The sequence below is a fragment of the Orbilia oligospora genome (genome assembly GCF_000225545.1).
Source record: "Orbilia oligospora ATCC 24927 unplaced genomic scaffold scaffold00007, whole genome shotgun sequence".
NCBI lineage: Eukaryota > Fungi > Ascomycota > Orbiliomycetes > Orbiliales > Orbiliaceae > Orbilia > Orbilia oligospora.
In genome coordinates this window covers 65,196-88,136 of record NW_011645564.1, presented here as the reverse complement: position 1 = coordinate 88,136, position 22,941 = coordinate 65,196, and the positions used below count along the sequence as shown (strand labels likewise).

Sequence of the window (22,941 nt, the reverse complement as noted above, 5' to 3'; positions counted from 1 at the left end):
TTCATTCTTGGCTCAAAGCTTACAATATGTGCATGTGTGTGCGCACGGTTGATAAGATAACTTCAAAAAAAGTTGGTTTACCGAGAACAATGCAGCCTATTGTTTCGCGGATTGGTCCCAATCTGCAGCCCCATCGAAGAAAAACTCGATCCAACAAAACTCTAACAGGCTTCAGAGGACGGCGCAATGTTGGCGTGACTGATCGATGATGGGGCCGGTTGAGCTTCTAGGCCGGTTCGGAATGGGTGTGAGGGAGTTTTTTGTGGAATTTTTGAGCAATGGGAAGTGTTGGTTTAGCGCCCGATACTTGATGGCTCTTCCCGTGTGTCTCTTCCTTCGGCCTTCCGCAGCACTACATGCGTGATGGGAAGCTTAGGGCGGGGTTGGGTTGGGATTAGGGGATTGGACAGTGCTGTGGGGAATTTGGAACTGAAGATGCCTATTGGTCAGTGCGGAATACCACGTTCCAACGCGATGGGCGAGTTAAGGTCGGTTTGCTCTTCGTTTCTAAGACCTTATAAGGGCGTTATAGGTTGTGTCTGGGATATGGGTGTTTTTCACGGCGCTTTGGAGGGGTAATTGTTACCATTGTGGTATGATGAGCTCTTTTGACAATGGAGATATCGATTACCGCTATGAGGTTATAAGGGGTTCGGATATGAAGTTTTGGGTTTGAATGAGTTTTCCCGTCGACTGACGGATTCGGGCGTTTAGGCTGCTATAGGGTTAGCCATTATAGATAAGATGGCATTTAATTCTATCATTTGATTGACATTAGGCTTTCTTTTGCGGGGGGCAAGTACATGTACATATGTACACATGGTCAATTTGTGGACCGTGCTTTTTGAGATTTATGTACTAGTGTGCTCAGATTATTGTAGAAAAGGCGTTTACCAAACTGATCGTCTCTTAATTTTATCTTTGCAGGCTATTTCATTACATGATGGAACGAAAACTTAGAATTTGTGTAGGTTATCGATAAAGCGAAAATATATAAGTGGCTTTGACGGCCGGCCTAAACATAATCTTCCTGCCAAGTCTAGAAGATTTATTTTCCTATATGCATATGTACTTAGTAGTTCTAGAGAGATTAATCCATGAACAGGATACGGATTGTAGAGATATAACTTGCTAACGGCGCCTACCAACATTTAGTCAGCAAGGAAACCATGTCAGCAGCAACGAATAAGGCATAGGTGCATTGATGCATGATGGCGCATGCACAGCATTCGAATAAGCGAGGGTTCTGGATGTAGCCTCAAGATCTTAAGCCTTTAATTCGCAAATTCGGGTACATCGCCTGTTTTTGTCTCATAGCCATATATATAAGCCGCTATATTATCGAATGATGCATGCTGTTGTGCGGCTTGAGGGGAAATAGTTCCATGGACCCGATGCTTTCTTTTTTTTTTTTTTGTCTCCGTAATCTTTTCTATAATGCAGTATCAGCTTAGAATTAATGAGCGGGGTCGAATGTTAGTGATCAACTAAATATCAAAACCTTTACGACAAAAACCCGGCTAGCAAACCCATTTCTAGGACTTCGGGGAGACATACTGTTCTTCTGGAGAGACTTCAAAGGCCTGGCCTGATATCGGCGCTAATTACTTTACTTGAAATGAGATCGTCTCTCCCTTTTGTAAAAAGTAAATTACGAGTTGCGAAAAGTAGGTAGAAGAGTTTGGCAGCTACGCATCTGGGAATTAGATAAGAGGAACAAGAACAATTATACGGTGGTTTCACGTAGCCGGTCAACATCTTATAGATAAGTTTTCTTGAAAAGAAGATTCCGAGGAAGGGGGCAAGTCAACGCTTAATGACTAGCACGCCCTTCTAGAATTCCATATATTGAGAAATACCTTTAACATCTCGAGATCTCTTCACTCCCCACTTCTTACCCGTCCTTTTAGAACCCAGGATAGTCTGTGGTGGAATCTTCTATCGACTTGAACCCTCTCATATGGTAGCCGAATTGCGTTGGATACTGTGTATGACGGCCGACGGTCCAAATAGCTAAAGTGACCTCCATGTTTCCACAAACCCCTTATAGTAGGTTGAAGCAGACGAGCTACAGACCCTAGCTTAAATGGACAATAAATCCGGATTGAATGATCCTTCACAAAATAACGCTCACAGGTTGGAACGATACCACCGGCAACTGAAGGGAAAACCCACCGCATGTTATCCCGTGCGCCACGGACCCGCCTGCTATCCTTAAACTTGGTTTTAGTTCCGGAACGATACGGAGCCGTTAGTTCTAGAGATTTCTTGACATAATTATCGCAGCCGTATCAAGGATTTCTACGGCCACGCACGCGACAAAATTAGATATACATGCATTCATGTTTGCACGTATGCGTATACATAATCTACGCCGAATTCGTTCAAATCAGTCGAAAGGCGGCTCAGAATATCCACGTGTCAGGTCTCGTTTGGAGACCGAAAGAGGTCTAGATCGAGCTGCAGCCTCTTCCTGTCGTATTAATGACTGGCAGACCAGCGGGCTCCGTAAGTCCTTCCTTTGCATGCATGGTACAAGTTTTATTACAGCAAGTGGAACCAAACACTGAAACCTGGGGGGAGGTTAAATTTTTACGAGGATATTCCTATCGCTGTAGCCGGGCCTCGAGCTCTCGGGTATATTTGATCTCGTTAATATAATTGCGAATACAAGAATTATGAGTTCTATAGCTAGCTCTCTTACCGCGCCACATCAATGTTGCAACTCACTAACCCCAATTCAATACAAGGTGGGGATTACGTATTCCACTGGCTGACATTCGGATGGATAATGATTTAGTTATATAGTATAGAGGCCATGTGCCAGTATTGTCATACGATTGACACTCTGAGAATCTTTACAGATGCTAGCGTTGTCGAAGCCAATTTATTCAATTCGGCCTGGAATTATACTTAAAGGCACAGCGAGGTGTGTCCTGAACCCGATATTTACCGGTCACGCCGCCACAGACCCACAGGAGTGGTACTCACCTGTCAAAAACTTAGCTGCTGGATATCACAGTCCGAAGCCACCTCCCAGTCTTAGGATATCATTGATTCGATTTTAGGTATACGGCGTTCTCCAGATCCATAACGAAACATATTCAACCGGATTTTTGGCCAGCATATGCGTAGATATGCGAGATTGAAAAACAGCTCATTCAAGGACCAGCGCATTGGACTCGAAATGCATGTCTGTGGCACAGTTCCAAGGCAAAACAGGGTCCCGGTCCGAGAACTTGAATGCATTGTCCGCCAGGACAAGGATTCTTGATACGTCAGAACCGGCTTATGCCTTCTGATTACATTGAAATACCAAGACTATTGCCCTCCCCGCTCTAGATCACCACAGAGTATATATGAGGTTACCGCGGTATGAGAGTGGATACGTCAATGCACTCGTATGACTTACTCGCCAGTTACACTTGCGAACGCGACAGCCTCGGTTGTATAAGGCCTATCGGATCATTTTCCGCAGAGAACGAACCTCGTCACCACTTCTAGACCAGTACACCAGCTAGCTGCCCAGGTTGACCCGCAAAAGTATCACCAAGCATCTAGCTGGAATATAGGGAAGCAGATGTTTCTATGTTAATGATCGGCTGATATTGACACGAGGGCGTTTGAATGGTTGCTACGCCGTCTCAAGTGACCTTCCACAAAACGGCCAGTCAAGAACTCTTGATCGATTGATATCGTGAAAACTATGTCGTTTTTGTGAGATAACGGGCAGGTGATTTATAATGGATACCGAAGGGGCTTGTCGACGAAGAAAACCTGGCCCACCTTCAGCTTTCACTCGCCTCTTTTTCCCTTCTGCCTGGTCTGGGCACGCATGAAGCGCTGCGAGTGGCCCTGTGGAAGACGTCTTGGCCTGGAAATATCCGCTGTGCCGCGAAAAAAAACATCGAGACGAGAGCAACGATTGGGCTTAGCGAACCCACGGTGTGGAGCAATCCCGAGTTTGAGCCTGGCAATGTGGTACCAACAGCTCACAAGCGCAGCATTCGCTGTGTTCAGGGAGAAATCGGTCCGTCGAAATATGGCCCCAAAGTTTTTATATAAGAACCTGCCCTTCCTCTTTCGTGCTCGATCGACGCCTCCTCTTGCCATTCACCCATTAGCTCTGCGATATCTAGGGCCATCCCAGCTTTACAAACGCGCGCCGTGGACTCTCTTACCGCCGGCAACTCCTTAGCTTTCTTCTTAGCTTTCGTATCTCGAACAGATCGACCAAGACTAACAGCGCAAGCGTTCACGAACAATTTTGTGAAACAAAACTCGCTTGTGAAGATGAAGCCCCAAACAATTGTTCTTTCGAGCTTGGCTCTTTTTATGAATGCTGCCCTTGTGTTTGGTCTCCCAGCCCCTGAACCGACCGAAACTAGCTCGCCAGAGCCGATTAGAGATCTAAGTAGTAGCGTGTCCGCTCCAATGCATTGGACTGGTTCTATCGAAGGCGGCCCAGAACTCAACCTGACAGGAACTCTCCAGGTAAATCTTTTTCTTCTTTCTTTTTCTTCTTCCTTTTTTTCTTTCTTCCTTCTTGTTGTTTTGAATTCTTGCGAGGTGGTCTGTATCAGAATCTGATCGTTGGAAATTCATTCCCGGTCTTTAGGAAGTTTTACCACAAATTCTCGCCCTCAATCCTAACTGGGAGCCGCCAGTCGAGGTCGCAGGTTTGGATTTGGTTGCACCCGACAAGGAGCTGGCCGAGGAACTTTTCGCCGCAACACGAACAACAACCGAAACACCTTCACTCGTTAAACGCTATTTCAAAAACAGGCCAACTTGCGGTGCCATTGATGGAACTTTGGCTGAGGGGTGGGTGATTATCACCTGGGGAATTCCCTGGCTTAGAGCTATTGGGGAAGCAGGAGTTATGTAAGCCAAAATCCAGCCATCGTGTCATCAAATAATAAATCTTCAAGATGAGGCTAATTACCATATGTAGGTGCGGTGCCGAATCATTCACTTGTGCTAAGTGTTACTGCGAGTATGGCTCAAAGATCGAATTATGCAACGTTGTAAGTAAAAGAAATTCCAATAAAATCTCTGACATTATCTAGCTTGTGCTACTAGATTCTGGGATTCTAAAGAGCTACAAAATCGTTAACTTGTTATACCTACGTTTAGAGAACTACCAAAGTTGACATTCGCTGTGATCGACTTTCTGGTGCCGCCGGAGAAATTGTAAAGGATTGCGGAGAGTGGATCGCTGGAGATACTCTCATCAAAGGACACTGGTGGGATACAACGGATTACGCCGCTGTGGTTCGGCGTTCGAACAGCGGCGCATGTTAATAATATCCGCTCTTTCCTTTTTAATGTCGTATACGAGCTGGTACATAGTTAGTGCTTTTCATGCTTTCTGACTTTTAGTGGTTTCGGACGGATGCAAGGATACGGTATTGCAATTTGGTGTACTCGGCCCGAACCTCGTGTTAGCCTTATAGCTTTGTTGGATATGTGTATAGCCTCTTTGTCGCTGACAGGAACAATACTATTAATACCCTAAGCCTAAGCTTATAGTTTCCATGACTGAGAGCAAGATATATATTAATAACTGGTGGCTCTGGCAGGATCTGAGCATTACATAGAACTATGCCACGCCGGGTGGTTCGGCAAGTAGGGCTCGAAATCGGCCATGTCCAAGAATCTGTGCGTAATGCGAGAACGTGGGGTTAAACGCGAGCGAGGCCATCCAAAAACCTTGCATCCAAACGTTTGGTGTGAGACGTTTTGATTCGCATGTTACTCCTTACCCCGGCCTAACCGACGGGTACGTATCATATTACTGGTGTTTCGTGCCGCTGAGACGGAAAATGCAGGCAACCATCGTGTTTGAAACCTAACTTTAGCGATCTCCAAACTAGCCGTTCATTAGTCTCTGTAAATTGCGGAGATATTGATTTGGTCAGATCTGTAGCGTGAGGCACGAAAAGTGCTTCTCCGTCAGTCAGCCATCAGCGCCAAAGTCCAATTCGGCGCTGATTCGTCATTGACAAGCCACACCGAGCGAGCTAAACTACATTGGCGCGACCTTGCAGGGATGTTCAGCGAATTAGATTTGGCGTTTCCGGTGCCGGATTGCCTTTCCAAGAAAGTGCCCTGATGGCCAAGGGTCGAACTGCCATGAGACAGAATTATTCCGACCCACATCGAACCCTCACCCCCCGGATTGGAAGTTTCCGAGCGTAACCCTCCTTATTATATTACTACATAAGGAGCTTCGAAGCCATTTTTCAGAAATGTATCGAAACGGTCATTTTCTCTGCTTCCTCCGCTCGTCTCTCTTTCTCTCGATCCCTCCTATTTCCTTATTTCCTTACCTTTCTTTTTGTGATTTCGTTGCTGTTACCTGTAACCCTGGAGGCTAGGTTGGAGTAATAATACTTGTTCGCGAAATTCGATGAGGTCGATAAGCGTTATCTTCGCCGTTTTGGCGGCGAACATGTGTGCGGTGTCAGCAACGGTTCAGTGGAAGGATTCGATATCGAGGTTCAGCACGGATTTGCTACGGAAAAAACATCGAAATGAGCAGACACAAAAGTTCTCGACCATTATGAACCGGCTAAAACCTGCTTTGGGAAAGGACCCGACGGAGAACCCGCTTTTCGTAGAGCTGCCAATGGACCACTTCAGTGCCGACAATAAGGATACTATCAGCTGTCGGTACTTCGTTCAGGAATCTTACTATAAGCCCGGTGGGCCCGTTATCTGTGAGTAAACCTGTGGATTGCGGTTTCATTCGTAGGGGAGTGAGGAGACTGTGGATTTTCGACTGATACTTTTCATCAGTTCACGATATTGGTGAATCGTCAATTGGGCCGTACGCCAAGGGATTGGTTGATGAAGACGAGTTTTCAGTGGCAATGGCTAAGCGATTTAATGGGTATGTGGATATACACTTGCCACAATCCGTATATCTTTTTGGATCCTAACTAACCGGACGCGTCTAATCACATGGCAGGCTGCTGATTCTTTTCGAGCATCGTTTCTATGGTCAATCCGCCCCGACTACCAAGACTTCTCAAAGCCTGGCACAAGCGTCTAGACGTCAACTTACCGAGTTTTTCAAATTCCATACCATCGAACAGGCATTGGAGGATGTGGTTTATTTTGCAAAGAATTTCACCTACGACCTTGAAGAGTACCCAAAGCAGGTTCTGACGCCAGATAAAACGCCGTGGATATGGATCGGCGTTAGTTATAGCGGGGCCAGAGGTGCTTGGATGGCGAAGCGGAATCCAGGGTTGTTTAAGGCAACTCTGGCCTCGTCTGCTCCAGTTCAGTTGAAGGTGAACTTTTGGGAGTACTTTACCGCAATTGAAGAGTAAGTTTGTTTTCTGAACCCCTTCAGCGGCATCTACGGTGGCTAAGAGGCTAATTTTGGTGAACACAACAACAGTGCGCTTGCTATCCAAAATAAGAACTGCTCCGCAGATTTGACGGCTGCCGCAAGATGGCTGTCTGGTGCTTGGGAGAACAGAGATAGCAGCCTTGTAGATCAATTAATCGATGCCGTTTACGAAAAGAACTGGGAGGAATCACTGGAACAGTACGACCCGGATTCTCAAGAAGTTTGGGATGTCCGAAGGGACTACTTGCAAGATGCTGCCTGGACACCGTTCGCTGACTTCCAGTATTATGGTGTCAATGGCGGTACACTGGGTGTATTCTGCGATATAATGGAAACTTCTTATTCCGACAGAGGTGGCCCAGAAGGTGTTTTTGCGGCCGAAAGTCTTGCACGTGCCGTTACAGCATACGCGAAAGCTGTCGCTGCTATCAGCCCGTACAGCTACACCAGTAGTCGACAACGTGCGCAAAGCAAAGAAAAACGACAATTCGAAATCGGAACAGAGTCCCTCGACGATAAGCTCGACGATTACTCGTGGCTCTGGCAAGTTTGTACCGAGTTTGGAGCCTTCCAAGTCGCCAATACCTCCCGCCCTGAGAATCTTCTTCCTTCATTTATCAATGTCCAGAGTTCAATAGATTCGTGCATTAGCACGTTTGGAGAGTCGGAGCAAGTCAGCAAAGCAGGACCTAATGTCGACCCTATCAACCAAAAGTATCAGGGATGGTACGTCCAACTCTCAAACACAATGTGGACAAACGGTGAATTCGACCCTTGGAAAGCCCTATCCGTTGACTCTGAGGAGGAGGATGCGCCTACTAATGATACCGCCACAACCGACATTCCCCAATGTGGAAAAACATTTCCACAAGGCACACAGCTTCGATATGTCATCAAGGACGGCTACCATGGATCGGAGTTTAGTGAAGATGTTGTCACCAATACTCCGGGAGATCTTGACGGCCTTGACCCTACCAATACGATCCGATCACTCACAGCGACCAGGACCAGGACCCGTACCAAAGTAACTGCGACTGGTACTCCAGTTGTCGATGCAATAAATGCGCAAAACCTTTGGTTTGATGCCATGAGCAGTTGGTTACCATGTACAACGCTGCAATTCAACCTTGATGGGAGCTCACCCGAAACAACCACTTCGATGCCATTTACGTCGAGAACGCCGTTCCCAACCGGTAGTTCCGACGAGGCGACAGAGACAAGTGGGTCTAGTGACAGCAGCGGTGATAAGAAAAATGCTGCTTCGTCAATAGTTATCCCATCTTTGATGTTACCGTTCTTTGTTTCAATTTTTGCATTTTTAGCGGGGATCAGAGTACTTGTATAAAATATACTTTTTACCAAGGCGCATGCTGCATGAGAGGAGTTTCTTTTTCTAACTATGAAGGGCCGAGGATTTATATCTTTATCATACTAGAATTTCTAGAAATGAGAGCTGCGGGGGTGGCATACACGTGTATTCTGCATTTCATGTTATCATTTAGCGGAGTTTTGAATTTTGGAGTCCAGATCCTTTTGAATTTTGATAATTGCAAGCAAGTTAAGAATTCAATCTCAGCCTAAAGAGTACTATACTGCCTGTTCCTCTCCAGTGTGCCACTGTCTTATACATGAAGAAGTAAACGAGGCCAACGTTGCAACTTTTAAATTTACCATGCTACACAGCGCAAACAACTTAATTAAGAGTGCACACACGATGCCTGAAAAGGCCCAGTCAATTGCAATAATAAATCCCGCGCGGCCAAAGCTAGTGCCTTCGCAATTGGCATACTATAACTTGCTACCAAGTTGACCACAAATGACTCAAATATTCTTGTAAATTAGATAACAAGTTCGAACAGTTTGGTGACTTTATGTCCGAGTGTCGGGTTTAAGGACTTCCAGTCGGTACTAATAAATTTATCACCGTATTATGTAATATAACACCGAATAATTGGACCGGGTTCGACCAAGTCAGACCGGCATACAGGTTCAATCGAGCCCACTGAGTCCGCCTCAAGAAGCACTATTGACATCCGGAGAGGACCTACAAAGCCTCATTATAGAGACTCTTCCGCTCGATTGTAAGCTTTACAGGAATACCAATGGGCAAAAAATACAAACTATATCTCGTCCTCCAGAAATCGCGTCGTCTGTTCCGATCAAATATCCCCACCATTCAGCTTTATCAAAATTAAAACACCACCCATATATGCATACCCACCGCCACACCCACTATTCAAAGACCCAAACAAGTCTTCCTATTGAGAAAATATACCCAGGTACAGAACAACAGATCTACTTCAAATGCAAAAGGTCGGTCAATCTCAACTCAATCGGCTTCTGGGTCGAAGCTCGAATTCCTGGGAAAGTGATTGTTTTTGATAGAGGATCCTCTGGAACTGACGTAGATCTGTCTGAATTCAAGGCAACCCCGCCTTGATATGAACGGTTTCTATCAGTTTCTAGATGGCTCCGCTTTTTTTTTTTTTTTTTGGGTGCCAGAAGAGAAACCTCTGCCGTTAAAATTACTATAGACTGATGCATCCACGCCTAATCGCTGATGCCCAGAAGCAAGGTATATCTTGCAAATGTGAACTCGCACACGGAAGCGCTCATCATAATTCCTTTACCAGTGTTAGCGAGGATCGGTAGATGAAAGTAAGCTTATCTAGGAGAACATTAAGCAATTCTTTTAGCCTGGTGGAGTTTTTTGAACGCCGACAAGAGTCGAAAGAGGATAAGACCCCTCCTCGGATTTGGAAGCGGAGAACCATATGTTGTAGGCCGGGGTAGCTAGTAGTACCGATAGTTCTAAACTATGGTTGATGCTGGGCTAATGTCACACCAACGCTCTTAATCGAAAAAGTCGTCAAGGCTATATGTTACACAAATAGACATCTATGGTACCAACGCAGAAAAATCGATCGGGGACATGTGCATGCACAAGGATCCACCTGGCAACTTTAGGACTGCAAGAACAAGAACCATTAGGTACCATGCAAGAAACTGGCCCGTGATTTTGGGATCATACAGTGGTTTGGGCGATCATTAATATATTGGAAATCTGAACCAATGTAACTAATTGTCCCATGCATCTGGCAGCCGGTTACTGCACGGCGCACTGGCGAACCGTCCAAAATTTGGCCTAAGATTCTCCACCCCGAGTTCGCTCTAGGTTGATCATATCTACAAGCGAATTTCTAAGAATACGAGCAGCCAAGATTCAAAGAATGTGTTTGAGGCTGGTTTCCTGCAGCTGGGCGAACTTGCAAAGTTGCCTCGTCTGTGCCGCACAATTAGACGAATCCAATTGGCCCGCCGATACTTGGTCCCACAGGCAAACAGTAGATGCTCCTCTCATTTCCTTGGTTAAGTTCCCACGTAAGAAAAAAGTCACCGTAGAAATCTAGATTGAGGCTTTTAAATGAAAGGGCCTGCCCGAAGATTCGTCCCATCTCTATGAGGTTGACCCTACGTACAGTCCCTTTCAAACTTTATCTCTATAGATCTACCCTCACCCACGGGCCAATGATGGCAACATAATACCAACTTACACTCAGATGTTGTAATCGACGGCCACATTCTTCCTTTTCTTTAAAGAGATGTTCTTCTCCAATAATTTCAGAAGCCTTGTCATTTCTATCAGCGTTCTTGGTCTTTTGGTGCCGTGCAGCGGACAACAAGTTCCTGGGCCAATTTCCCGTGCACGGGTGTGTAAAAGATGGGCACATTCAAGTATGTTAACATTGTGATTATTGAGGACAGATGGTACGATATGAAGACGCGAACAAGGAAACCTTGCTGACGCGATTTTACTTTTAGGCGTGATCTTTAGTGAAACCCTCTATATATACGGTGGAAATGCACGGCGGGTACAATCAGAACTTGGCACAAGAAATTTGACAATAAGTAAGGAATGATTTGGAGAACTTCAAACAAAGTTCAGATCTTTAGCCCGGGCTTCTTGACTAATTGTGAGTTCAATGGGGCACATAAACAGAGATTTTTTTACGCTGGACCTCTCGAAGGACTTCGTCGTCGCAGATACACCTTTCGTCGGCCTTCCCGTCCCACCGATACCAGGTCCTGCGAAGGTGTTACAGGGGTCATTTTGGGTAAATGTACGATTAATAGAACGAATCGAATAGCTTGAGTCAGAAGATTTGGGATGTTCTAACCATTAGGGCGCAGGAAGCCGAGTCGAAATTTACATTCTATGGGGGATCCTTTAGCCCAAATCCACAGAATAGAACGGATATCGTCGAGCCACTTAGTTTTTGGAGCTATCACCCACTTACGTCGACATGGGGCGAGGAGGAAGCTCGCGGAAATTCGGTTCTACGGGCTTCTCGTGGTGCTTCCACTTACTACAAGGATATTGGATATTATCGCGGTGGGCAGGTTGACAACTCTACCACTCCAAACTGGCCAGGCGGAGACGCTGAAGCAGTAATCCTTTCCGGGATGCTCAAAATTGACCTTGCGACGACTACAATTACCAATGAGACACGGGCGTTGGGATACGATGTTTTCAAATTTGAAATTCCTGGGTTGCGGTATCGAGATGGGAATTTGATTCCGATTACTTTTAATAATAAAGATTATCTTATCAACTTCGCAGGCGGAGGCCAAAAAGGAAATGGTGTAAGAATAATACCCCAGGCTGGGACCCGCATTCTATCCCGGGTCAGGGCCGCAGCTAGCTAACACGCACCCTTTTTGTTGTAGCTTCCACTAGGAGATGTGTACGTCTACGATATTGAGCGATCGTCATGGTATCGACAACCTACTTCTGGGGGGCCGCCCAAAAACACACGTGGGGGCTGTGCAGTGGCTAATTATGCTCCGGATAACTCATCGATCCAAATAATATTCTATGGTGGTATCAGTTATAACTTAGGGTTGGGAGACTTTGAGGCGGTCGATAGTATGTGGATACTGACAATACCCGGGTTTGAAGTCTGCAATCCCTCATGGAAGATGGTCGATGGATGACACAGCTAACTAATTACCACAATAGTGGGTTCCCGTCGACCCTAGAAATAAACCACAAGGACCTGGTACAAGACAAGACCATACGTGCCACGTCCGCGGTTCACAGATGCTCCTCGTGGGCGGACGAAATGATTCCAGTATCTGTGAAGGATCTGGAATGTGGGTTTTCGACACGTCGAAATTAGAATGGCAGGCCTCATATGTGGCCAATATCCCCTACGCTGTGCCTACAATAATATCGAGTGTAATTGGTGGGAGTTCCAACGGAGGTGCATCGTGGGACGGCCTGCCTAAAGTAGCACCCCCAGATACCGATTCGCCCTTTTTTGACATAACTGGGAGCAAAGCCTCCGGTAAAAAGCCTCCTTCGGCTGGTGTAATTGCTGGCAGTGTAATTGGGGGTTTAGTAGGAATTGGGCTTATCGGTCTCGTCATATGGTATTTTTATAGACGCCATAGAGAGCAAAAGCTAGACGAAGCTCCGCTTCCGCCGCAGATAGAAGACCAAGGGCTTGACCCGGCGAAGACTGTATACGGTGGACCACCCCCCAACGAAATATCTGAACTTGGAAGTCCAGTGCCCTCATCACTAGCGCCGAGATACAGCACTTTGAGTGGATATAATGAACCCGCACAACTACACGGGGACTCTGCATTTCCAGTCGAGTTATACAGTCCGCCTTTAGGTCATGAGTTGTCGTCAGAATCAAGAGGGGTTTATGAAGTACAAAGTAAGAACACGATAGGGAGTGATGGCGATGCAACAAATGAAGGAGGTTCAGCGGCATATGAACCGCTCCCAGAGGCGCCAGTACCACCCCCAGTTGGAAGAAACTAGAAGTTCTAGATCCAGTTTATGGCAGAATATATATAAAGGGCCGTATACATACACATATACATATACATATATATAATATCGATATCACAATTTGGTTACGACCTAGGTACCTTAATTACCAAAATACTGTACAAAGCACGATTTCTCATTAATTACCTCGTAGTTACACATATCTCTGTCTTTTGAACCCCCACCGCCTCATGATATACTCCATTTCAAGATCTTGGCGTTTGTCATCACGGCCTCCGCCGGTCATATGTGAGGCAGCTTGCATTGGGGTCGGGCAGAGGACACAACGCAAGCTCTTCAAAAATGCAACAAACCAATATTGACGGTACGAAAGTCTGGCTACAAGACTGTATTGACGTGCACAGAATTCTAGAATACTCGAAGGACGGGAATCAATGGCGATGGCCATAGACCAAGCCTTAGTTATATTCCATTGACTGAGAAAAACTAATTAGTAGTATCAGTGCCGTAGTCGAAGAGACTGCTTCGGAAAATAGCAATTATTAATATAATATGATAGCCTTTAAAACCCTGCCCCCCTAATATTGACTTCGAGGTCTGAGTACCAGAAAAACATTCAGCTAACAGAAGCTATAAACACCCTCTAGCTCTGACCGCGGCGACGTGTCAAACACATCAGTAGATTTAAGCAGGCTCGTATTCGAGCTGAATATCCTGGCAATCTTCGGTGGTTTGTGGGCCTGAGCCCCACTGATAATTGGCTCCTGGGCCAAGCCCGAGAGACGAGTTCGTAGTACAGCCGTGCCAAAGAGCAGTACCACCGAGGGTCAGACGGCGCGCACTGTTGAACGAAAATGCAGTCTCATAGGCCACCCCACCAGTCACCTCACAGTTTGGGCGTCCAAGGGGTCCAAAAGCGAGAGGCGCAAGATTGCTGGTGAGGTTTGGTCTAAGGCCAGCGACGATGGGGTTAAGGAAGTTATTGCCCAACCAGAGACGTCCAGTGGAGTTCTCGAAATTGAAAACGCTTCCAGTCGATCGTGGCGCAGGGCGGACGCTGTTGATGAGAGCTAACATGTTAGTTTTGTGAACGAAACGGGCTTCCAAGTATAAAAAATAGTATTTATACGCACGCATCAAGGTTCTGGACATATGCGTATTTGTCCCTATAGGTTGACCATCTTGCGATAAACTTGACTACATCAAGGTTCCCATATATCAGCTTTAAAAATCATAAAGACGAGGGGTATGGGATAGGGTCAGCTAGTAGTTTTAAGACATACGCCGGAAGGGTCCGTAAAGGATTGGGGTCGGTAATAGCTGTCTCTTCACTTTGGTAGGTGCCCCAAGAAAGGGTGTGGCAAAAGCCACTGCAGCAGCGGCAAGAATTGTTGTGACGTATGAAAGCAGCATCGTTGATACTATACTATTCAAACCACTCGGGCTCGAGTTTCCAACTTAAAAAATGTAAATGATTTTACCAACTGAGTGTGACTGTGGCAGACTATCAAAGTCCACCTCAAAACGCTGCTTAGCCATTAATTATATAAATCTATGAAAGTTATGATCAATGAAAACCGTCCGCCTGTACCTCTTTATTGACACACATCTACAGCCTCGAAGACATAAGACTGTGATTGCTCAGCCCCGCGGGACTCAATGGCAAGAATTACAGACCTCATTCGACTCGGGGCTCAAATGGCTCTGAGTTCGTACTATGATAACTTTGGTAACCCCATCTAATATGTCGTGGGGAAGCTTCCCGATAGAAGATGAGACTGTGTGCCCACGGATATTTGAAGATGCACATAGCCTTGTGGAATACGACCGATTGCGTGTCCAAGGAGTCGTAATCCCGGAATCGATCGCGCATAGATGTCATATTAGGTAGGCACGGAATTAGTGAACTGGTCCGAGACTGTTTTCTATTTAATGAGTCTGATTATAATCTTAAGCTACGGCGCTAGAGTGTTTGGATATATGCGAGGTGCAGTGTCATGTTTGGAGTATCCTAGCGGTAAATCTAGGCTGGAGGATCCTAGGAGTTGATTGTTATCATTGGGTTATATTTGTCCTAGAACCAAATTTATGGCGACCTCCGCTTGACGCAGCTTTACAGCGATACCTTTTTTCTCGAAGGAATGCAATCCGCTACACTTGATGCTCACTTAATACGTGTAGCCCTGAGATACCAAGCCTTCAAAAATCCAATTTTTCTGCTTCGATCTGAATCAAACTTTTCCGCTTAGATATTATATTTGCCTTGGATTTAATTGAATTCTTCTTGAATAAAGTACCTAATCGTGATCACCCGAAATGGCTCTTTCCGCGCGATACGTGGAACACGGGTAGGCTCCTTCCCGCTTTTGCGTGACATTTAAAGCTTCGGATATCTTAATTCTCGTATTAGGTCCGTATTACACAAACCCCGCAGAATGTGCAACTTCGTTATCAGATTCGGCGGGACCTCGTCGCTGAAATTTCAACGGTCGCAAGGAACCGAGTTATAGGTTACTCAACGACTTCGAAAACGGTTGAAATGTGTCAATTGCAGGGCTGGTTTTACAAGGCAAGCCCCTGAGGTGAAACAGATCCGGGGACCGGGGGTGTTCCCAAGTGCCACTTTTGTGTGGCATCAAGACCCAATGTGAATCGAGACTGTGGATCTTCTTCTCAGCAGGGTTATCTGATGGTTAGCGCTCATCCTCACTCAATCTCTGGAAGTGGACTAGCTTCGGGCCCGGATATGGGTACCTAGCGCACCTGCTATGGATTCAGGGAGTACATTGGGGCCGCCAGCACAGAGCCTAACTACAATGTACCCGCTCATGTTAACTGCAAATATTCGCAGCTCCTGGGCCAACTTAGCTTTGAAGTTGCTTCGGCCGAGTGACTACTTCATTATTCAACAAGCTTAACCAGCCTCCATGAAGTTGTCCACTAACTAGCAAAGCCGGAGGTTCCCCATACGAAAGACATACCACTCTCTAACTGCATCTCTTGCAGCACTTGCAGTTGGTCCCAAGGAAGCTCAGACTCATCAAGCGGCATTTCAAAGGTTGATTATGTCAGCAGCAACAGCCTTAAGCGAATAATATCCACGAATTCGCCCGCGGAGACGTCTAAATGGCATGTACGGGGAACCTCGGGCTAAAATCAATGGCATCGATCAGCAAGTCCCGAGTACCAAAAAATGTCATATCTCCATCAAATCCGAATATTTTTAGTAACCACCTTTATACATTTCCAACAACGGAACTGGCACAATTGCAAAGTATAGTCAACTTTGATATAACCCTCGATATTTTCGTCTCTGTAGCAGTCAACCCCTCGTTAGGATATTTCCAAAATAATTTTGTTACCAAGCGACCCAGAATGTGGGCCCTGCTCGATTAGGGCCCAGCAGGATATTCTTCGTGATCGATTTTGTCAGGAGCGCATACTCAAGTTTTGTGAGGTTTGCATGCTGCGCACAGAATCGGAGCTTGAGTTTGCCCGTTGCCCGCCATCGCACACACCCCTGTCTTAAGTCTTGGCCCGGCGACGGGAGGCGACTGTTAGCACATACCTAGTACTCTGTACTCGAGCCCTGTAGACACCCATATGACAAGTATCGATGAAGGGTGGGAACCTGATCATCCACAGTCTGTGCAGCGAGGAGTCGAATATCCAAAATAGAAACCTGATGACTAAATCAAAACTAGGCCGATTATCAGTTCTTGTGCAGCTGCATGGAAATGTTCCGAAGGGAGCTAGAACCGCATATCAGACATCCTTTCAACGTTCGAGTCTATTGCCGGTGTATGAATGACGTAGCAAACCTTTACCAGACGGCCGAATTCCGACCTCAAGGCTGGACCAGCAGCAGGGTAATTAAAACAAAGAAAAATCCAGTGGCACAGATAGTTGCAATTAAGAGCTCTAACAAGTTGTATTGTGAGACCTTGCAGCTTTCCGGTGAACACCGCCTACCGTCGATCAAGCCCCCCGCGATCTTCTTTGTGACATGTTGCATTCGTTAAATTATTCCTCCTGCGGCGGCAGGCATGCAACCGTGGTGAAACGATTCAGAAGGTTTTGTCGGATCGCGGGGAACATGCATAGCCTCGTTAATCGATCGAGACTAGATCGCTAAGCTCAGCCTGATATTTTATTGCTAGTAGCTATCACGAGCGAGCTTCAAAGGCGAATATCCAGATAATTTGTATCGTAAAGTTCATTCTATTCAAAGTATTAGATTGTATTGAAATCGTGCTAACCAAGCCATCATACGCCGTCCCGGGATCCCATGGACCGGATTTTTGCGGCATCAGCGTGGTCGAGTGGCTACATTGTATACAACGAGCGAGGCTATGAGCAATGGATTCGAAAAGAGCTATCTTGATCAAGGACAGAAAAAAAAGTTCTTAGTTTTAAGCAGCCATATGCATAGAAAGCTCTCCTAAAGCCAAAGGATGCAAGAATAAAGTCAAATAAGGGTTTTTTAAAAAAAAATGTGATAAAATAAGAAAAGAAGTAACCGTAACGCCTATTCCATAGTACTCAAAGTTATAGAGCCCAATATGAATAAAAGGACATGAACAACAGGAATGAAGAAAGTAACAAGTATATACGAAGAACAAGAATTTGAACATGCATGATGAGGAGGGATGCTAGCAAAATTAAGATGAGAAACCGTAATAGACCGACTTATTGCAAGAACGCTACAGCAAAAACACCTTATAAAATAATCCCGCTTTTTGTAACCACCCAGGTATCACTCGCAAAGAAAATGATGATCAAACAGAGGAACTCAAATGCTCTAAGTTGTTGTCGGGAATCCTCTATCCTTTAGGGACTTCTCGTCTCCGAGGAGTGCGAGTTTCGAATTTCCCCTTTGAATCCGCCAGTAGTTGCTGCGTCCGATAACATCTCGATCCAAAGCCCACCACCAAACTGAGAAAAACCCTTGTCCAACTTCCCAACCACTTCCATCGAAAGCATCACTACCATTAATTCGAACACCTTCGAGACCGTCTTCTTCAGCATTGTCCATGTCGCTAACAAGTCGCCACAAAGTAAGCTTTTCGGATTGGTGAACCGGCCACATGCTTTCTTCCATACTAAACGTAGTAATAAGTCTATCCCTAACTTTCGGCCAGGGCAGGATATCTAGGACTGGGTGGTGTGGCGTCTTAAGCTGCACAGCAGTTGGTTGGAGATCGGAAGGTAGGTCACGATGCAACGAACTCGTCGAACCGTAGAACGGACTTGTTGCCGTAAAGTCCCAAAGCAGATGGTAAACTTTGAGCCTTTGGGCGATCATAATGCATGCGCGGAGTAGACTGAAGGCTGGGATGCTGAGATTTGACTCGTCAGGAAAATCAAACGCCGTAAAAGTGAATGATTGAAGGAAATCATCGATATCGGGGAGGGGTTCAGTGGTGGGAGGGAGGGGATTAGCTACCTCTTGAGGGCCACTCGTCTGAGTAAGCCGCATCCAGTTCTCGAGGGCCATCCCTTCCGTCCCAAAGGCCCCTGCATCGGATTCACTGGATGCTGATAGTGCATGATCAACCACGGATGTCGGGTTCCCAAAGGCATCGAACGGGTCCGATGGACTCAGCGAAACCGCAGACTGTGGATCCAGAGATTTTGTATAAACCGAGAGAGCAGTTTCGAGTTCAAAGACTCGCTGCCTGAGATACGCAAGCTCGCGAGCATTATCGGACCTATCCGACGAAATCGGGTCCCAATCTATCGGGCTCAACTCTTTCCCGTGAGGCAGCGATTGATCCTTTTGTTTCTGTCTCTCGACTTGCATCTGTAATTCCAGTTGATGTTCACGCTTACGCTTGCCTGTATAGATTCGAAATTTAACCAAGTCAGTAAACCCCCCACCAGAGAATTATTTATGTTGAGGATCAGAGCGCGCAATACAATAAACATGGATGGAAAGCAATTGCGCAAGCAAGTGCATGCCAATGTTGAAATCTTGACAACATGGCAACACAAATTTAAATTCGGAGATGATCGAGATGGGAAAACTTTCAGGAGGGTTACGCACGATATCTTCTTTGAGCCAGAACATTGAGTACCCGTTTTCTTTCCGCGGGGTCCTCAATATGATCCAATCTCTCGTCACTGGCGCTGGCGACATCTGGGACGGGCACAGGAGATTTTCGCTTCATGATTCTGCCAGAGTTCGACATTATGAACTCCTCCATGTGCATGAATATGCGGAAAACTTTGGATATACGGTGGCTTCCGGAATCGGTATGATAACTTTATACCAATTCCACAATACTAAACCAGCTCCGCAGCGTCAAAACGGCAGAATTGACAGCAAAAAGGCTGGTTTGTGTTGTTGTAGGTGTGAATAACGTTGGGTGACTAAGTAATTACCAATACGAGAGGCAAGGTAGAAAAACAAGAATAGATAGGGCTCAAAGGCGTGCCTAGGTGCGTGGAACGTGGACTGGTGTGTAAGAGAGTAGTAAGCTGGAAAGAGGAGGCTCTTCTTTAGGTATTATAAGAACTTTGCTTTGCTTTCCTTTCTGCTTCAAGGCCGGCTTGCCCTTTGGCCGTGAGACAGCAAGCAACCCTTTTTTAAGTTCTCCCGAACAAAGCTGGCGGTTTAGTTAGCTTCGATGAACCCCGCCAAGGCCTACGAGGGCATAACGTTATGTTGGTACCTCCTCCGAGAGCCATACCCTGGAGACCAGCCATGCTCTTGGGCCCATCCCACTAGGACTCATCGAACCAGGCGTACCAGGTAAACTGATGTTAACTAATACGCCCGTCCTCGCGTGAAAAAGAAATTCGAATTTCCAAATGCATTCTCTTCCAGAATATGGGTACGTGTAGAACTTCCGCCCCGCCATCATGGCTGATTTGGATTTACTAAGCCCTGTCGACCGTAGGTAGACTCCTCCTCGCAGTTAGGCACCAGAGGAAACCATAGCCGGGAATACACTGCGCTTGACCTTTTGACTAAGCAGCGCATCGACTCAATCTTTCTGCCAGTCAGTGATTGATTTCAAAAACATCCTGGCTTGCGAAACTGGAGAAACCATATTAGAAACACAGGAGGGCCCAACCAGGCTGTCCTTTGACATTTTTGTTTCGATCGCGTCTAGCCGACCTCTCGCTAAATCGGAAGCCTTGGATCGATTCTTCCCCCCCTTCGAGTGCAGTAATTGTATGTATGCACCCCAATGACAGACAGCCCCATCTGATTATAAACCTTGCAATTGCCCATATGGCATGGAGCCGCTTGACGTTCGACGGGTGCTCTAGCTTGCATGCATATCGATGGTTGCAGTCAATTTCTTCCAAGACTTAGGACTTATTCTCTCCCGTCAGGCCAACGTGACTCAAAGTAGAAGCCTAAGCGATAATTTGAATTCGCAGAATCGATCTTGATATTTTTAGATATTCTCATTGTCGACGCGCTATCACCATACCTCTGTACCCCTCGTCGCAAGTGACATACGTATATTTACATGCGCGTATGTTGTATTGCGTACTCACATCTGGGTCCGAAACTAGCCAAGCCAAGCTCTTTCGTGAAGACGTCAACCACCACGACACAACCAGAAAGCCCAACAATACGACTCTCTTGATTTTATTTTTCCACAAAAAACCAATTAGTAATTTAATTATCCAAAAACACTATTCCCCGTAGCTTTGAGGCATGTGAAGTAGTGAAGTGCCTAGGCTGAATCCCTATAACACTCATCTTCAATATGATATCCCCGTACCTGCACCAGCCTGGCTTTGAGTTGGAACGGGTTGACTAAGCTCCTAAATGCTGTGAAACCGCGAATAGCCCGCCTATGCAGGAATTCGCTGACAGCACGAAGATCAGCCATTACCGGACCCAAGCTCAAGGATCTGGTTATTCATTCTGAGTGGGCATGGGGTACCCCGGAAGCCCAGCCGGTTTCGTAAGCACTGCAAACTCTGGGCCTTGGGGCCGCGCGGGAAAAAAAAAATCTGCACCTTCCCATACCTGGCCGTCAAACTATAGCAGATGCTAGCCGTTGCATAAAGCTATAGGTCGCAATTCGAATGTTGGGCCCACACTCGATAAGGCATTCTAGCCTGTATATCCTGGTCGGAAGCAACCCTCGTCCGTGCTCCATGGGTCAATATAGTGCAATTTGTTCCGTCTACATAGCATACCGCAGACCTATGACCTAAAACTTGACATCAATATCTAAATTTGACGATATCTGATCTTTCCTCGTCGACAGGTATGATTTGAGAAACCCAATTCAACGGGTCAGGCTTCCTATATTTAAATTTTTTTAATTTTCATTTTTAGGAACAACCATCACGTTATAACACCGACGATCAAGATTCACGATTATCAGCCCAAAAGCTTGGACCATCTTAGCTGTCTGACAGTTTGATAATAGCCATTAGCGCCTTATTATTGCTATAGCTGGGGGACGACTCATGTATCATACGGAAAAGGGGTTTACAAACTGCAAATTCGAAGCGCGATGTATCAATCTCCGTCATCAAACTGGCCCTGAGCGACCAATGGGGGAACGGCAACAACGGACCGACGACTATAACCTCCTCTAGAACTCTTATCGATGCATTTAAAAAGCAAAGGAATACAACTCGTTTTCTTGATGCATCTTTTGCCATCTTCGTTCCTTGACAAGTTTTATTTTGAACGGCTTGTGACTTATGGACGATATCCGGCAGTGAATACGGGGAAGTTCAATCAAGTATATCGTCACATCCAAAGACGATCCATATAGAACTATGTCTCAAGAGATCGGTATCCGACGACTTAGCCGTAGAAATTCCATTGCGTCGAGCTATCATGTATCCAAATGCATGCACAGCTGCACAGGCCAACATAACGACGGGTCCAAAATTCCTTTACTGATCAGGCTCAATTCAATTGATTGAGTTTCTTATTTCTTCCCTATTATGGCCCGTGCAAAAGTTCGACCCAAGCATTCCATTCCAACTTAACTACGCCTAGTGCACGACTGCACCAGTTGTAATCTCAGCAACTACAAGGCAGTCCACAGATTTTCGGTTTGACCCTAGTGGTATCTGCCCGCATCATCACGACACTCTCATTGGTATGGCAGTACTCACAGGTTCGATTCTATCATCGCCTCATAGCGGGACGAGTTCAAGACTAAGCGGGATGTAAGGGCCCGATATTGCTATGCTGGTGGCAGTATAATATTTACTGCGCTTTATCTTGTGTGAATGTGTCGTAAGGTTTGCGGTTACATTCCATTCCAGCTGCCTTCATTGGCTAGAAGAATCGGATGCCGAAGTTAGACACCGGTCAGCCGGCCTTCATTCGTGTTCCTTGATACGCATACATGCCCCTCTCGAAATTTCAATCTTCGCTTCTAGGAGCCCAGCATCTGCATAGCCCGGAACCAATTGTCGATGAAACATCGAGTCTCGATTCCAAGAAACGATGCCGACGTAGGGCGGATATGCAAAGTGACTACCGTAATTGGAGGTTCTATATCGGCATAGCCGATATTAAATGTCGGCAATCGGTGCTTAACATTTAATACTTAGTGGCTATGGACACGCATTTCATACGTATAGAATCTTTACTAATTCACTGGAGTGTATCTAAGGCCTTTGAGTGTATACAGCGGAGGAAACTATAGCACTTTAGAGTTTAGATTATCTCCAGTATCGAAGGTTTTGGCGGAGCATACGTAGCCCGTTGCGTATCTTATGTAAGGCGCATTTCACATGGGCGCTGACGTTTTCGATCATCAGTTTTCAAAAAAACGGA

The 22,941-nt window shown here is 46.0% G+C and overlaps 5 protein-coding genes across 5 annotated transcripts; 3 read left to right on the top strand and 2 right to left on the bottom strand.

The window, feature by feature from the left end:
* Positions 1-4,293: 4,293 nt before the first annotated feature.
* Positions 4,294-5,304, top strand: AOL_s00007g25 (uncharacterized protein; the record flags this gene model as incomplete). The annotated part of the gene is made up of 4 exons (XM_011119926.1): positions 4,294-4,494; positions 4,619-4,884; positions 4,955-5,027; positions 5,137-5,304. 4 exons carry the CDS (start codon positions 4,294-4,296, stop codon positions 5,302-5,304), a joined length of 708 nt encoding a protein of 235 aa, XP_011118228.1.
* A 1,108-nt stretch (positions 5,305-6,412) lies between these two features.
* On the top strand, positions 6,413-8,708 carry AOL_s00007g24 (uncharacterized protein; the record flags this gene model as incomplete). The annotated part of the gene is made up of 4 exons (XM_011119925.1): positions 6,413-6,722; positions 6,802-6,895; positions 6,974-7,336; positions 7,412-8,708. The coding sequence occupies 4 exons, from the start codon at positions 6,413-6,415 to the stop codon at positions 8,706-8,708; spliced, it is 2,064 nt and encodes a 687-aa protein (XP_011118227.1).
* Positions 8,709-11,346: 2,638 nt separating this feature from the next.
* On the top strand, positions 11,347-13,196 carry AOL_s00007g23 (uncharacterized protein; the record flags this gene model as incomplete). The annotated part of the gene is made up of 4 exons (XM_011119924.1): positions 11,347-11,484; positions 11,555-12,007; positions 12,092-12,322; positions 12,384-13,196. The coding sequence occupies 4 exons, from the start codon at positions 11,347-11,349 to the stop codon at positions 13,194-13,196; spliced, it is 1,635 nt and encodes a 544-aa protein (XP_011118226.1).
* A 654-nt stretch (positions 13,197-13,850) lies between these two features.
* AOL_s00007g22 (uncharacterized protein) lies at positions 13,851-14,579 on the bottom strand (the record flags this gene model as incomplete). The annotated part of the gene is made up of 3 exons (XM_011119923.1): positions 13,851-14,223; positions 14,300-14,363; positions 14,450-14,579. 3 exons carry the CDS (start codon positions 14,577-14,579, stop codon positions 13,851-13,853), a joined length of 567 nt encoding a protein of 188 aa, XP_011118225.1.
* A 3,388-nt stretch (positions 14,580-17,967) lies between these two features.
* AOL_s00007g21 (uncharacterized protein) lies at positions 17,968-19,357 on the bottom strand (the record flags this gene model as incomplete). Its single annotated transcript, XM_011119922.1, has 2 exons — positions 17,968-19,004; positions 19,213-19,357. 2 exons carry the CDS (start codon positions 19,355-19,357, stop codon positions 17,968-17,970), a joined length of 1,182 nt encoding a protein of 393 aa, XP_011118224.1.
* Positions 19,358-22,941: the final 3,584 nt, after the last annotated feature.